The following is a 14,579-nucleotide window of genomic DNA, read 5'->3' as shown; positions in this document are numbered from 1 at the left end:
GGCTCACCTGATGCTGTCCTTTTTGATACACCTTCCGGGGCGGTTTTCCCTATCTATTGATAGTTGTATACCCCCCTTGCTGTCGTAACCGAATCAGGCTCGGCCTAACCCACCCACCAGCCTTCTCGTGTTAACACACTCACGGATGAAATCTCAAACATATGCATAGAAAGGCTTCCTTTGCGCATAGCTAAGTTGAAGGTCAAAACAAGGCCTTGATCACTAGAAAGGTCCCAACCAATGGTTTCGGGGAGCTCTATTTCGATATCTTATTTTCGAGGACATCCATCCAATACATTTCGATACACCCATTGACATTGCATAGAGAATGAAGCTTGAAGAATAGAAATTGGATAGGAACGAAGTAGCTCGACTGTTAAGGTAGTTGACTTACTCACTCAAAAGAGTGAGGAGAGGAACGAACGAAGGCGTAAAGAACTAGAGCAGGAAGACGAGTTAGAATCTTTTTGTATGAACAGGTCTATTGGTTGGCTTTAGTAGCTGGAGCTGAAGCAAGCACTCTGCATACTTTATGAAAGAGTCATTCGAGTAGACACGTCAGCTGGTGGAGGTTCTGGCCTTGGTCTCTGTTAAAGGCCCTATTTCTTATATATCTTCTATAGGGCTTTCTAAATTCTTATTATACCTATTTCACGGCCTGCTCCATATCTTGCCGCCCTTGCTTTCTGTGGAAGGTTCGATTACGGGAAGGAAATAGAGGTCACAAGGTAAGGGACCACTTTCCTTTTATGCGTGGAAAATGAATCAAAGCAGTTCTCCCTTACTCTAAGAAGTAAGCAAGTAGAAATCGACCTGCAGGTCGTCTAAATAAATGGTTCTTTTTTATGCTCATATAGAAGAAAAAGGATTCATTGGGAGGGCCATGAGAAATCCACTTTGTACCTTCGTATCTATAATCTAAACACTTCTCACCTCTGTGCCTTCTTTACTTCCCGGCTCAAGCAAGAGCCAGAGTGACAAGAACAAGCAAGCTGAGAGTAATTCCATACCCATTTCGGATAAAGAAATCCCTAATTCGAGCTCGCAAAACGGGGATAGATTTGTTGCAAATGAGGTATCTGCTGCAGAATTAGAGAAGATTAATAAAGAATTTGCTTTCCTTGTCCAACAAATGAAGAAGTATGAGCAAGGTTTTGATAACTCTAATGGATTAATAGCGCAAAATGAAGGAATTACTGGTAGTGAGAAAAAGAAGCATTCTGAGAATGAAACTTCAATTCAGCATGTCGTAGAACCAGAAAAGACCTTGGATAAGCTTCCTAATCAGAGGAAACCATGGTCCAATTTCTTTAAGAAGAATACCAAAGGTATGCTCCTTTCATTTGTTGCTCCTGTGATTAAAGCTGGGGTTCCTCTTGCTCAGTTAGATAAAAATGAAGTTTTGAAAATGTCAAAAACCTGGGAAAATGCTGTGGTTATGTATGTGGTAGGGGACACTCCTTCTGTTATGTCATTGCATAAATTCATTGCTCTTTATAGGAGTTTTGTTTTATTTAGGGAAGTCAATATATTGTGCATATTTGTTTTGTAGGTTTCCTATTGTTATTAGGAAACGGTAGTCTTGTATATAAGGTGCCGCTCATTGTATTAAGTTTTTCCCAAGCAATACAGAAAAGACTTCTCTCACATCTTATGGTTTAACATGGTATCAGAGCAAAGGGAGATCCTGTGTATTATTGCCGTTTGGAGTTTTTTGTTTGTTTAACATCACGCTATTTCTCTTCCATTTTTGTTGGGCGTGATAATTTCGTTTGTAGTTTGGAGGTTTTGTTTGGTTTATTTTCCTTCCAGATCACGTTCCTCTTTCTTCCATTTTTTTAAACTATCCGCTGCTACATCTGGCTTCTTCGAAGTTGTGGTTTGTGTTACGCCGAGCACCCACATATCAATTGGACTCTCCTCTCCATTTTTTTACAATGTCTGGTGGTAGTAAGTCTCCTCAACTCATCCATGATCCCTCGTCAATTTATTATCTCCATCCACAGCGGATTTGCCTTACCTGATTTGACTGGTGTTACCGGGGGTGGGGAAGACAATGATCCCCTGTCGTGGGCTCTCACTTTAGTCTACCCGGTGCCAGTCTTTGTTGGTGAAATAGAATCAATCGAAATCAGCAATAAGTCATATCACAAAAGGGAATATCAATTATGGAGTCCCTGCACTAGATATGTTCATGACAAAACTGCTCATTTGCAGCCGATTGAACACGCACAATGTGTGAATAATAGAGGTAGTAATGGGGCAGAATGTTGTCCTGAGTCCGCTATTGAATCAGCGTTAGTCTTTGCTGTTCAAGGTCGTGCCGCTTCTGTGGGAAATGACAGAATGTCTTGTACTAACATGATACATATGCCATCCCAACCAAATAGTCAATTGAATCATTTTATATCTTTGGTTGGTACTGGAAACTCAGGCACTATGATTCATGATGCCTTCTCTGGTAAGAAATTTTCTTCTGTTTATCTGTCAAATTGGATTCTGGACAGTGGTGCATCACACCATGTCTGTAACAACATTAACAAATTGAAAAATGTTCGAAATGCTGGTGCTAACGAAGTTGTTGTCATTCCGGATGGAACTTGCTTAAAAGTTGAGAAAATAGGTGATGTTGAGATTAGTAAATCTCTTAAACTGGAGAATGTACTTTATGTTCCAGATTTGAAATGTAATTTGATCTCAGTAAAAAAGTGAAGTGAAAATACGGGTTGTGCTATTACTTACTACATGAATCTTTGTGTGATACAGGATCCGACCACGCGGGCACTTATCGGACTAGGTGATCATAAAGATGGCATTTACTATTTGCGTAACACACATAGTGCCTATGTAATGGTGGCGAAGAAGAGTACTGCGGAACTTTGGCACAAACGCTTAGGACACCCCTCCCACAGGAGTCTATCATACTTGTTTGAAGTTTGCAACTTTTCTTTTGAAAAAAAAATAGTGTTGGGTGTTGTGATGTTTGTCATCGTGCGAAACAAAGACGTCTTCCTTTTCCATTGAGTGATAATAAAGCCTCTCGTGCACTTGAGTTAGTTCATTGTGATCTATGGGGTAGATATCATAGACCATCTTTGTCAGGGGCTCACTCTTTTTTGACAATTGTTGATGACTATACACGTGGTACTTGGGTGTATCTTCTTCGTGAGAAGTCAGAAACTCATAAGATTTTTGTGCAATGGTGCGGAGGCAGTTTGGAGCAGACATTAAGATAGTGAGAAGCGATAACGGGACTGAATTTGGAGGGCCACTAAGTGAGTTTTTTATAAGTCAAGGAATAATTCACCAAACCTCAAATGTAGACACACCTCAACAAAATGGCCGAGTTGAAAGGAAACATCGCCATATTCTCAATGTAGCCCGTGCCCTTCGCTTTCAAGCTAACCTTCCCATCTCCTTTTGGGGAGAATGCATTCTTACTGCTGTCTATTTGATCAACCGTACACCAACTCCTTTACTTAAGGGTAAAACTCCCTATGACATGTTATATGGACAAACTCCTTCATATGATGTTTTACGTGTGTTTGGGTCTTTCTGTTTTGCCAACAATAGACCTCGGGTGAAAGATAAGTTTGGTTCTCGTACTCGGAAGTGCATCTTTGTAGGGTATCCCCATGGGAAGAAAGGGTGGCGGTTATTTGATTTAGAAAGACGTGAATATTTTGTCTCTAGAGATCTTCTTTTTGTTGAGGACAAATTTCCATATACGGAGCACTATGATGAGATTGCGGATGATTTATGGCTTGAATCTTTGTTGCATTCTCATGATTCTCATAATTATACAAAGCATGATGATATTAATGTACGGGGAAGTACTGATGTGCCTTCTAGTACTAGTGAAGTTATTGTTCCTAATTCAAGCAATGAAAGGCACGCTACTGATGTGCCTCTTAGTACTAGTGGGGTTATTGTCCCTAATTCCAACAATGATATGCACGCTACTGCTCAAAGGTCGCAACCGACGCATGTCATCAGCGGCAATGAGTTGCCAACTACTACTGATTCTACTGATACGCAGCCCTCTATTAATGTTCCTAGAACTTTGGCGTCCTCGCCAGCTGCTCATGCTGATCCGCAGCCACCTAGTGGTGCTGCCGAGTCCATGGATACCGCGGATGTAAGGGGGAGTCTTGCAGAATGTGGGGATCTTGGTCGAGGACTTCGGAAGAAAATGCCATCTACAAAATGGAAGGGATATATTACTAGTATGGTTCGTCTAATAAACCCTGTCACATCTTCTCTTTCACCCGACTCAACTCGATAAATCGATGCTCTTGAACGGAATGGCACATGGACTGTTACAGATCTTCCGCCTGGTAAAAAGGCTATTGGCTGCAGGTGGGTCTATAAAGTGAAATAGAATTCAGATGGCTCTGTGGAACGACTTAAGGGTCGTCTTGTGGTGTTTGGGAACAGGCAGGTTGCCGGCATCGACTACAATGACACTTTTGCTCCCGTAGCGTCAATGGTAACTCTTCATTTCAAACAAATCCTGAGTAAATGACCAAAGAAGGTGGGTGAGGAAAGATTTGGGACATGGGATTCCTGCTGATCCTGTACACCCACTTGAATAGAAGAGAAGACTAAACTAAGGATTAGACCCCAGCTTAGCATCCATAAAATATTAAAATTTTAAGAGAAAGGCTTTAAGGCGCAGCCAGTGAGCTAGGGTTCTGTATCAGTCTCCACCCTTGTTTTTCTAACAAGGCCAGATTTTAATCAGATATATTTAGAAACCAACCCCATTAAACCTTTCCCCTTTTATAAGCACATATGATCCCAGCTCTTCCAATCAATTTGCTTTTCATTCCCAGTCTGTCCCCACCAAGAATTCCTAAGGAGAGTCTAGTAGTTCTTTACTTTCTTTACTCACATAATCCTTCTGGCAAAAGGAAGCAGTACATTAGACTGAATTCCATCCAGTCTGAAGCTAGTGAAGCACTTTGCTTGGCTTGTTTAGTTTTGTCCACATTCTCAGTAAAATAATAACATTCCACCGGGCACCCTTAAGCCCCATAGGTATAGGTAAAAAAAAAAAGAATCCCTACCAAGCCTTTCGATTTAATCTTTATATAAGAGCATAGGTAATTCTTTATGGATTTTGAATTACTGCTTGCCCTTTCTTTTCTACCTCCTGCGGTTGAACAAGGGCATCATCCTTTCTTCTTAGCTGCTGCTAATAGGTCTGGATACATAGAAGCCTTTCCAATATTGAGCACAGCAAAGCAGATCAAACCTATTCCTGCTAGACCGCTTACTAAGCCTCTGTAAATAGGATATGATCCAACCAAAGCTGGTGCTTCTCATTAGAATTCCAATGCCCTGAGACATTTCCCTTAGTCTTTTTGACTAGAAAGCCAAAATTGCTTTATTTGATCGATTAAAGAGAACTTACTTTGGCCCCCCACTCGTACTGAGACTGATTGTGCTTTCCATGTTTGCTTTGCCATATTATGTATTCCGTATGTAAGGTCTTGGTCTTACTGAATTAGTATAGTTAGTTTCATTGATTGCGGATTGCCTTTCAAAAAAGTACGTTTTTGGGGATGTTCATGTCCTTCGCAGGCTCCGTGACAACAGATACATTTACATAAAAGAATATTCTTTGTGGACCGACCAAGCGGTAGGGCCTCCCATGTGGCGCACCCTCACACCAAGGGGATTTCGAACTAATCTAAACATGCGGAGGGCTAGCTCTTCTGCCTTCAGGAACTCCCACTCCAAGCTTTGGCATATGGAATAGAGTCGGTAGCACCGGTTGGTTCTATTAGTTCAAGCGTTTTATATCACTCCTAAATTAAGGCAGTGAGCAAGGATACCCACCAAGAGCACAGATGGGGCATAGCGGAGATGCAGGCTCGATTCCTTTCTTTACAAGATTCCGATAAAGAAGATCCAATCCTATCTTATTGGAAATAGTCAAGCATAAGGCTAGCCTTCTTCTGAGCCAAGATTCAACGCAGTATCGGGGACCATTAGACTTGTTCATTTTTGAATCTTTTTCCTTACTGCAAGAAAAATTCCATGAAGTCCTCTCGAGTCTCAAAGGGCAACAGGAAAATAGCTTTGATTCCAAAGAAGGAAGATTGGCTTAGGTTACAGGAAGAAAGAAAGTGAAGGTCTAGGCCAATATATATAATGCTATTGTAATAAAATTTCTATCGCTTTAAAGGCGCCCTTCGATCGAGCCTTTAGAAAAAGGGGATAAAGATTAGGAGTCAGAAAAGGTAGTTGACTTACTTAGTGCTTGCAAAGCATTAAGTTAAGGACTGACGCCTTTTTTGTTCGTCATTTGTGCGGAGGGCTTTTCTGTGCTTTTGAGGGATGCTGAGAAAAGGAAGAATATCCATGGTTTGAAAATCGGCAGACATGTTGATCCTATTACCCATCTCTCTTTTCGCGGATGATAGCTTACTGTTGGGTTTGTGGCTTTTATGGCCCAATTTCTTTGGCGCGCGGTCGGTGCTCAAAATATCACTAGATATTTCAAGTCAAGGAGCTAGTAGCATCAAGAAGGTTCTAGCTTAATCTTGAATTTGAGAAAGCTCGTACAATGCTAGTCTTCTTGGACACTTTGTGAAGCATGTGAGCACGCATGATCGCCACATGGAGTGATCTCTACATTGAAGATGGTGCACGTGTTCCATGCTTTCTCTTGTTGCGCGCTAGAAGCTTCTTCATGTTGAGAGCCTATGAAGCAACTCACCACCATCCATTAACCGACCTCTACTCCTATAAATAGGAGTCTTTGGGTATCCTGTGTGTGTGCGCATTTGGGTGTGTGCACACCACCCCAAGAGCTCTTCTACTCCTCCACCTTACCTTACCCATAAGCCTTATAATTACACTCCTTATACTAATCCACTAGCCCTCTTGTACTACTCCTTTGCGAGTTATCCTAATAGTGAGAGTTGTAAGATTAACCTTCACCCTAATACTTTGGGTGTTCTTGTACTCTCATTATTTTCATATAGTGGATTTTTCGGGTTCTCGTCGTTTGTGGGTTTTTTTACCTCTAATTTAGAGGATTTTTCCCGCGTTAAATACTGTGTCCATTTACATTTACTTTTATTGTCATATTTACACCTTTATTTCTTTTTATCAATCTCCACATCTTTTATTGATTCCGCGCGCACTCACAACCCCAACAATTGGTATCCGAGCTGAAGGTTCATTATGTCGACTGTCACCAAGTTCGACATCGAGAAATTGGATGGCAAGATAAGCTTTAGTATCTGGAAGGTCCAGATGAAGGCCGTTCTTACACAGAACGGATTAAAAAGGGCTTTAGATGGAAAATCTAAGAAGCCGGAGTCGATGACAGAAGAGCAATGGCAAGAGTTGGACGAGAAAGCCTTGTCAGCGATCCAACTATGTCTAGCCAAGGAGGTCTTACGTGAGGTCATTCATGAGGAGAGCGCAGCCGCATTATGGTTGAAGCTGGAGTCTCTCTACATGACCAAAAGTCTAGCCAACAAACTTCGTCTCAACGAATGCTTCTTTACTATTCGTATGGCTGAAGGTACTTCCATCCAAACTCATCTCAATGAGTTCAATTCTATTATTATTGATCTTGAAAATTGAGATGTCAAGATTGATGATGAGGATAAAGCTGTCTTATTGGTTGTCTCCTTACCTCCCTCTTACAAGCACTTTAAGGAAATCATGTTATATGGTAACAATGAGACTTTCTCTTTTGAGGATGTTCAATCTCATTTACTCTCAAAAAAAAGAGAAATTGGATCTTGAAGTGCATTCTGATGATAGAGCTGAAGGCTTAAATGGTTGAGGGAGATCACAAGAAAGAGGAAGTACCCATAAAAAGAAATTCAGATCTAAATCTAGGGGACGTAAAACCAATGTCACCTGTCGTTATTGTCAAAAATCAGGGCATGAAATTTCTGATTGTTATAAGTTGAAAAATAAAAAGGAGAAAGAATAAAAATCGAAACAACCTCAAAAATCTGCCGAAGCTAGTTTCATTGAAACTGACTCTGAAGGTGACTCGGTATTACTTGTAACTTCTGAAAAGAAGAGTCTTAATGAATGGGTCCTTGATTCTGGTTGCACCTATCACATGTGTCCTCATAGGCACTGGTTTACCACTTATGAATCTGTTGATTGTGGTACTGTCTTGATGGGGAATGATTCTCCTTGTAAGGCTATTGGCATGGGTTCAATTAAAATCAAAACTCATGATGGCGTTGTCAGGACCAACACTAAGGTTCGTCATATTCCTGACTTAAAAGGCAATTTGATTTCACTGGGTACTCTTGAGTCTCTTGGTTACAGATTTTCAGCTGAAGGTGGAGTTTTGAAGGTCAGTAGAGGTGCCCTGGTGCTCATGAAATTTGAAATGGCAGTCTGTATGTTTTGCAGGGACATAGAGTGACAGGTTCATCGGCAGCTGTCTCATCCTCACTTTCTGATTCTGATCTCACTCGCTTGTGGCATATGCGCCTTGGCCACATGAGTGAGAAAGGCATGGATCTCCTGAGCAAGCGTGGTCTTCTTGGTTCACCCGGCACGGGTAAGCTATAATTCTGTGAACATTGTGTTTATGGGAAAGAAAAGAAAGTAAGTTTCTCTACTGCTACTCACAGCACCAAAGGTGTTCTCGATTATGTTCACTCTGATCTTTGGGGACCTTCTAGGGTCACCTCAAATTCTGGCAAACGTTATTTGATGACCATTATTGATGATTTCTCTCGAAAAGTCTGGACTTCTTTCTTGAGGCAGAAAAATGAGGCTTTGTCCATCTTAAAAAAGTGGAAGATTCTTGTTGAGAACCAGACTGGGAGAAAAGTGAAAAAGCTCAGGACTGATCGAGGCTTGGAGTTTTGTGATGATGAATTTACAGAGTTCCGCGCACAAGCCGGTATTGCTAGACACAAAACATTACCCGGCAGGCCTCAACAAAATGGTGTAGCAGAACGTATGAACAGAACTCTTCTTGAGCGTGCTCCTTGCATGTTCTCTAATGCTGGATTGTGGCATCGCCGTGATCTATGGACAGAAGCTGTCTCCACGGCCTGCAGGACAAGTTACTAACAGCAGATAAACTAGTGGGGTGGGGCTTATATTGTCAACCGTTCTCCACACAGTGCCATCAACTTCCAAATTCCAGAGGAGTTGTGGTCAGGTACAACTGTTGACTATTCCTTTCTTAAAGTTTTTGCTTGTACCGCTTATGCTCTAATGATGGAAAATTTTCTCCGAGAGCTGTCAAATGCATTTGAATTGGTTATTCTTCTGAATCAAAAGGTTATAGATTGTGGAGTCTTGAATCTAAGAAAGTAATTCTTAGTAGAGATGCCACTTTCAATTCAAATGCTATGTTGAAATCCTCTGGTTCGGAGTCTTCAAACGGAGGATATGAAGTCGCTTAAGCGAAGCTTACGGAAGAGAAAGAAAATATTGTTAGATTTGGGAGAAAGGTGTCGAGGCAGGCCTTTAGTGAAGATATCGGCGAACTGATAACGGGAAGGAACATGTAAGACTCGAATTTAACCCAATGCGACCTTTTCACGCACAAAATGAATGTCTAATTCAACATGTTTGGTACGTTGATGTTGCACGGGGTTGGTAGAGAGATAGATCGCACTGATATTGTCACAATAAACTATGGTGGCCCGCTTCAGAGGGCAATGTAGCTCAAGTAAGAGATTTCGGAGCCAACATGCCTCGGAGACAAGATTAGCAAGACCTCGGTATTCTAAATAATTGAAATCGACACCGTCAGGAAGTGTCATTCCAATCTCATCCATTCGACGTTGTAGTTCAAAAGAAATCTGGGTAAAAAGATCTTCACGGGAATCAGCATGGGAGTCAGAAGTGGAACTACTTGTGCATATTTTTTGGACCCCTATAGAAGTACTGCGTTCGGATGGTGAGGATTCCTCCGAAACGGAAAAATAAATCCAATCGCTGGGTGAATAACGAGTGGGACCGCTTGGATCAAACTGTGATCCATATTGGTAAATGGCCAGTTTCTTTTTCATAACGTATTTCTCTTTATTTCATAGCTCCGCTCCCCCGGGGCCGGGGGAGACTTAGAAAATGGGAAAGGGAAAGTTGCTTGGTTGTTGACCAAGAAAGAAATGGGAGAAAAGAAAGATGCACACCCGAAGGAACTCGATCACATGAAAGAAGATTTCTTCGTCTTTCTCTACGCAACAGGCCCACCTAACATCTCATCGAGCCTAGAATCCACTCCGGGTCGGAGGAGCAACTAGTCCAACTTCTTGAGCAGCCAACAAGCAACAACCGAACTACCGCGAAAGAACAAGCAACGGCAGAGCTCAAGCTAAAGCTTATATTATTCTAAGCTAGCGTTAGCCGCGCAGGAGTTTTCTTGCTCGTTAGCGCTGTCAACTATCAAACTCATCCGCTTGTCAATTCTTGGTGTAAGAATTTTTCACTGATCAGGTGTTCTCAGTCTCATCCGTGTAAGAATTAGGAATTCTTCTTCCAACTCGTCCCAGAATGGGCGTTATGGCAAAAAACAAGAAGAAAAGAAAAGAAGAAATTTGTCCAATAGTAACAAAGGGTGCTTCCACAGGTTGACATCCGATCCAACCTAGTAGTAAGCAATCCGCCAAAAGCAACCAAAATAGTCCTTGGTAAATCGGGCGAAAACTTGAACTACGTACATACATACTTTTAAAAAAAGGCAAAGCCAAGAGACATATAAAAACGAGTGCTATTGCGGCTACACCTCCCGCTTTGTCAGGTATACTACGAAGAATGGCATAGATGGGTAAGAAATACCATTCCGGCACAATATGAGGCGGGGTGGGCATCGGATTAGCAGGTATATAATTGTCGGGATGCCCCAAAACATTAGGAGCATAAAAAATCCAAAAGGAAAAAAAGATAGCAAAAGCTACCCAACCTACTAGATCCTTTACATAAAAATAAGGGTAAAAGGCAATTTTATCCATCTCTGAATGTACACCTAATGGATTATTTGATCCATATTGATGCAATGCGGCCAGATGAAGAAGACTGGCGCCTACTAAAATAAAAGGGAGTAAATGATGAAGACTAAAAAAACGATTTAAGGTGGCATTGTCCACGGAGAAACCACCCCAAAGCCAAGTCACTATGCTATCTCCTACTACAGGTATAGCGCTAGCTAAGCTTGTAATTACTGTAGCTCCCCAAAAGCTCATCTGACCCCAGGGTAGTACGTATCCTATAAAAGCTGTCACAATCATTAATAAGAAGATTACAACTCCGAGACACCGAACAAATTCCCTAGGACTGCTATAACTCGCATGATATAGACCACGAAAAATATGAAGGTGAACCACAATGAGAAACATACTTGCCCCATTAGCATGCATATAACGGAGCAACCAGCCCCCTTCAACATCTCTCATAATATGTTCTACGCTGTTGAAAGCTAGATCCACATGAGGTGTATAATGCATAGCTAAAAAAACACCAGTCACTATCTGAATGACTAAACAAATCCCAGCTAACGAACCGAATCCCCACCAATAACTAATATTACTCGGGGTTGGATAATCTATCAAATGCTGATTAAGTGTGGAAAATATGGGTTGTTTAAGAACAGAGAATCGTTGGTTTCTTATACTCATTTGCTTTGCCAAGATTCTTTCTATCGTGACAACTCTTCTTCCCCACCCCAGTCACTCCCCGTCTTCCTCCTATACGCCACTGGTACTATTCATCTATATATGTATGGATGACTTCTGCTTTCTTCCCAATGGAATGATCTGGACCCTTACTTGTTCCAAGTAAGCAAATAGGAATTACCTTGCGAAAGGACCTCTAAATCCGACGACCTTGGCTGAAAAGCTCCCAATTAGGTCAGTAGCTGGCCGAGTAGCTGATAGACCAAATAAAGACAGTAGCTGTTTAGAGCCGAAGGAGCTCTTTTTTTTTTTTTTTTTGGGATTCTATAGCCTACGTACTTGCCTTTAGGGGATCGAAGTTGGATGAATCCCCAGCGGTTCCTTCCATCGGCGTCATCGAACCACGTTAGCAATCCAGAAGAACTGGAAGCTCGAAACGACCGGTCAAAAGAATTGATCCGTTTAGTTCTGTTCTTCTCCTAGTTTTATAGCACACTCACGTAGAGGGATCTTTCCGACGCTAAGCGCGCTGCATCCCCTGTCCAAGTTGAGGATGGAGCGGATGTTGAAAGAGCTAGGATAGCAATCGGCCAGGGAATCCGCGATTTCCTTTAACGAAAAGGAGATCATAGATACTCAAGAAAGAGGTCTTAGTCTACTATTAGGAAAGTTCCGAGTTCATGCTTTTATTCATTCTAGCTCTTAGAGAAGGAAAAAAATAGAAAAAAGAAAGGGCTTAGTACACGTGGGACTTATGCCTTTCTTTTCGGATCAATGAGACAAGGAGTTACTCAGAGCTGTAGTTAGGCCCTTTGCCAAAGGAACGGAAGGGTACCCCTAGAAAAGTATAAAGGGAGGGAATTCTAAAAGTAACTCTTTCCAACCTTTTCTATCTATAGAAGTAGGTTTTAGAAAGTCAATTTGAGATTTGTATTTGCGTTGATTTTTCCAACGAAACAAAGCACTTTATTGTCTTTCCTCATTTCGATTTTCCGACATCTTACTGAGTTTCTCCCTCATCTTTTTGCAAAAAGCCGCTCCACGGTAGTAAAGTCTCATCTTGTGTGTTGGCTGAAGTGACAATAGTTACATTGAACCCTCGAATATGTTCGAAGATCTCAAAATGATCTTCTAGTTCCGGGGAGAATTCGCAAAACTCCGTTTCCATCGAGAATTGAATGGAGTTTTCCCGTATTTCCACCAGAGAATCTAAGAGAGACATTACTGTCGAGATTCTGACCAAAAAATGAAACATTCCAGGTCCTCGGAGAGTGCTTTGTCGTGCTAGGTCATTGACATATCCTTTGTCTTTATTTGACCCCAAGAATGGATTGGATCGAAACGACTTTCCTACCGAACCCCTGTGTGTCCGTATCAATTTCTGACCGCACGGAATCTCCATAGCCAATTTTCCATTTTTGATTATGAAATCAGAGGGTGCTGCCTTTGGTACTACTCTTATTTCACACAATCCAGGAACGTCCATAACGTTGGCGTGATTCGGTTTGAGCAACGGATCTTGACGTGAAACATCTTCGTAATGAAAATGGAGGGGAAACATGAGTTGGCTTTTCTTTTTTCGTCTCTACTCTTTTCACTTATATCGAAAAATGAAAAAAGACTTGTAGGATATTGCTAGTTGGTTTTTTCCAACCAAGAAGGGCGCGGGATTCTTTGAAGAAAGAGACTCTTCTTTCTTCTCTTATGATTGATAACAATAGTTGAATGAAAAGAACGCTTCTAAATGCAGCCGTCCCCTTATTTCTTATATGATAGCACTCGCCATGGATGAGACGATTCAAAGAGACATAAGTAATCGACTGCTTCGACTCCTAGACAGAGATATAGGCATACTCGTATACACTCCACTTTGACTCTCACTTGGATAGCGCTAATGGGTAGGCCCATGGTGATACAAGCACAAAAGCAGTCCCTCGCTCTAACACTAGCCTCCATCTCATAGGGGATTGCCCCTTACTGCGAACAAGCCAAGGCTGGAAAGTTAAGGCTGCTAAAGAAAGCGGGACGGCTGGGGAGTGAAGTAGAGACCCAGGAGGAACTGAAATCACTCAGTAAGGAATAAAAATTCGCCCTTGCTTCGGGGCCGGAGCTAGAAGAAAGGGTAGGTTTAATCTGAAAAGTACTCTTTTAAGTTCATTGCGTTTCGTAAAAAAAAATGTCTATTCGGATCAGGAACAATCGAAAAAAGCCAGACTAGAAGGGTATCCCTTTGAATCCTGAATATGGTGATACCTCCCATTGTACCAACCTACATATGTATTTCTTCCATCACAATTGGTACTATTTGCATTTCCATTTTTTTGATGAAAAATCCGAAAGAAAAGAAGGATCCTCCCGCTGGGAATTAGATCCTACTCTTTTTCTCCCCTCTTCACAGAAGATGGAGAGATGAATTGATCGCTTGCAGCGCCTAGGTCGGGACTGACGGGGCTCGAACCCGCAGCTTCCGCCTTGACAGGGCGGTGCTCTAACCGATTGAACTACAATCCCAGGAAAATAAGGTCTATAGCCTAAAAATTCTTCTTTTTTTTTCATTCTATTTATTAGAACCATTTAGTTTCGCCGTGTTGTAACAGAAAGACGAATGATATACTCTTTTTTATTATATATATAATATAGAATTCCAGTATACTCATAGTAAAGTAGGCTAATTCATGAATTGAATCAAATACAAATAGGCCTTTTCTTTTTTAAAAGCGGTAGAGTCGCACTCTTTAAAGGCCCTAAGAAAGAGGCTTAAGTGATCACTTCAAATCAAATCCGAGAAAAGGCTTCCACGAAACTCCTGTCTTAGTCTTCATTAAAAATTTTTTATGTTCTGGGACATAGATATTCAAGATATCCTATTATGAATCGCTAAAGTCTTCCTCCTTCTCCATTGTTCCAATCAGATCCGAAAAATGAGAAATCAATCAAAAGTCAGTGGACCTGAAT

At 41.4% G+C, this 14,579-nt stretch overlaps 3 protein-coding genes and 1 non-coding gene across 4 annotated transcripts; all 4 read right to left on the bottom strand.

Moving 5' to 3' along the window:
- Positions 1-7,087: 7,087 nt before the first annotated feature.
- On the bottom strand, positions 7,088-11,959 carry LOC130827013 (cytochrome b). The gene has a single exon (XM_057692646.1). The coding sequence runs from the start codon at positions 11,625-11,627 to the stop codon at positions 10,446-10,448; it is 1,182 nt and encodes a 393-aa protein (XP_057548629.1). The 5' UTR covers positions 11,628-11,959; the 3' UTR covers positions 7,088-10,445.
- Positions 9,528-10,022, bottom strand: LOC130826593 (uncharacterized). The gene has a single exon (XM_057692172.1). The coding sequence runs from the start codon at positions 10,020-10,022 to the stop codon at positions 9,528-9,530; it is 495 nt and encodes a 164-aa protein (XP_057548155.1).
- Positions 11,960-12,462: 503 nt separating the features above from the next.
- On the bottom strand, positions 12,463-13,185 carry LOC130827022 (60S ribosomal protein L5, mitochondrial-like). The gene has a single exon (XM_057692655.1). The coding sequence runs from the start codon at positions 13,183-13,185 to the stop codon at positions 12,625-12,627; it is 561 nt and encodes a 186-aa protein (XP_057548638.1). The 3' UTR covers positions 12,463-12,624.
- Positions 13,186-14,061: 876 nt separating this feature from the next.
- On the bottom strand, positions 14,062-14,135 carry TRNAD-GUC (transfer RNA aspartic acid (anticodon GUC)). Its single transcript has one exon. It is a non-coding gene; the product is annotated as a tRNA-Asp (tRNA).
- Positions 14,136-14,579: the final 444 nt, after the last annotated feature.

The sequence above is a fragment of the Amaranthus tricolor genome, chromosome 11, assembly GCF_026212465.1.
Source record: "Amaranthus tricolor cultivar Red isolate AtriRed21 chromosome 11, ASM2621246v1, whole genome shotgun sequence".
Taxonomy (NCBI): domain Eukaryota; kingdom Viridiplantae; phylum Streptophyta; class Magnoliopsida; order Caryophyllales; family Amaranthaceae; genus Amaranthus; species Amaranthus tricolor.
Note: the sequence above shows the minus strand (reverse complement) of the source record. Positions and strands in the feature narration are given on the sequence as shown.

What these genes read in the sequence shown, in the direction of transcription:
- LOC130826593 (XM_057692172.1), bottom strand. Translation starts at nt 10,022, where the DNA reads ATGAAAAAGAAACTGGCCATTTACCAATATGGATCACAGTTTGATCCA.
- LOC130827013 (XM_057692646.1), bottom strand. Translation starts at nt 11,627, where the DNA reads ATGAGTATAAGAAACCAACGATTCTCTGTTCTTAAACAACCCATATTT.
- LOC130827022 (XM_057692655.1), bottom strand. Translation starts at nt 13,185, where the DNA reads ATGTTTCCCCTCCATTTTCATTACGAAGATGTTTCACGTCAAGATCCG.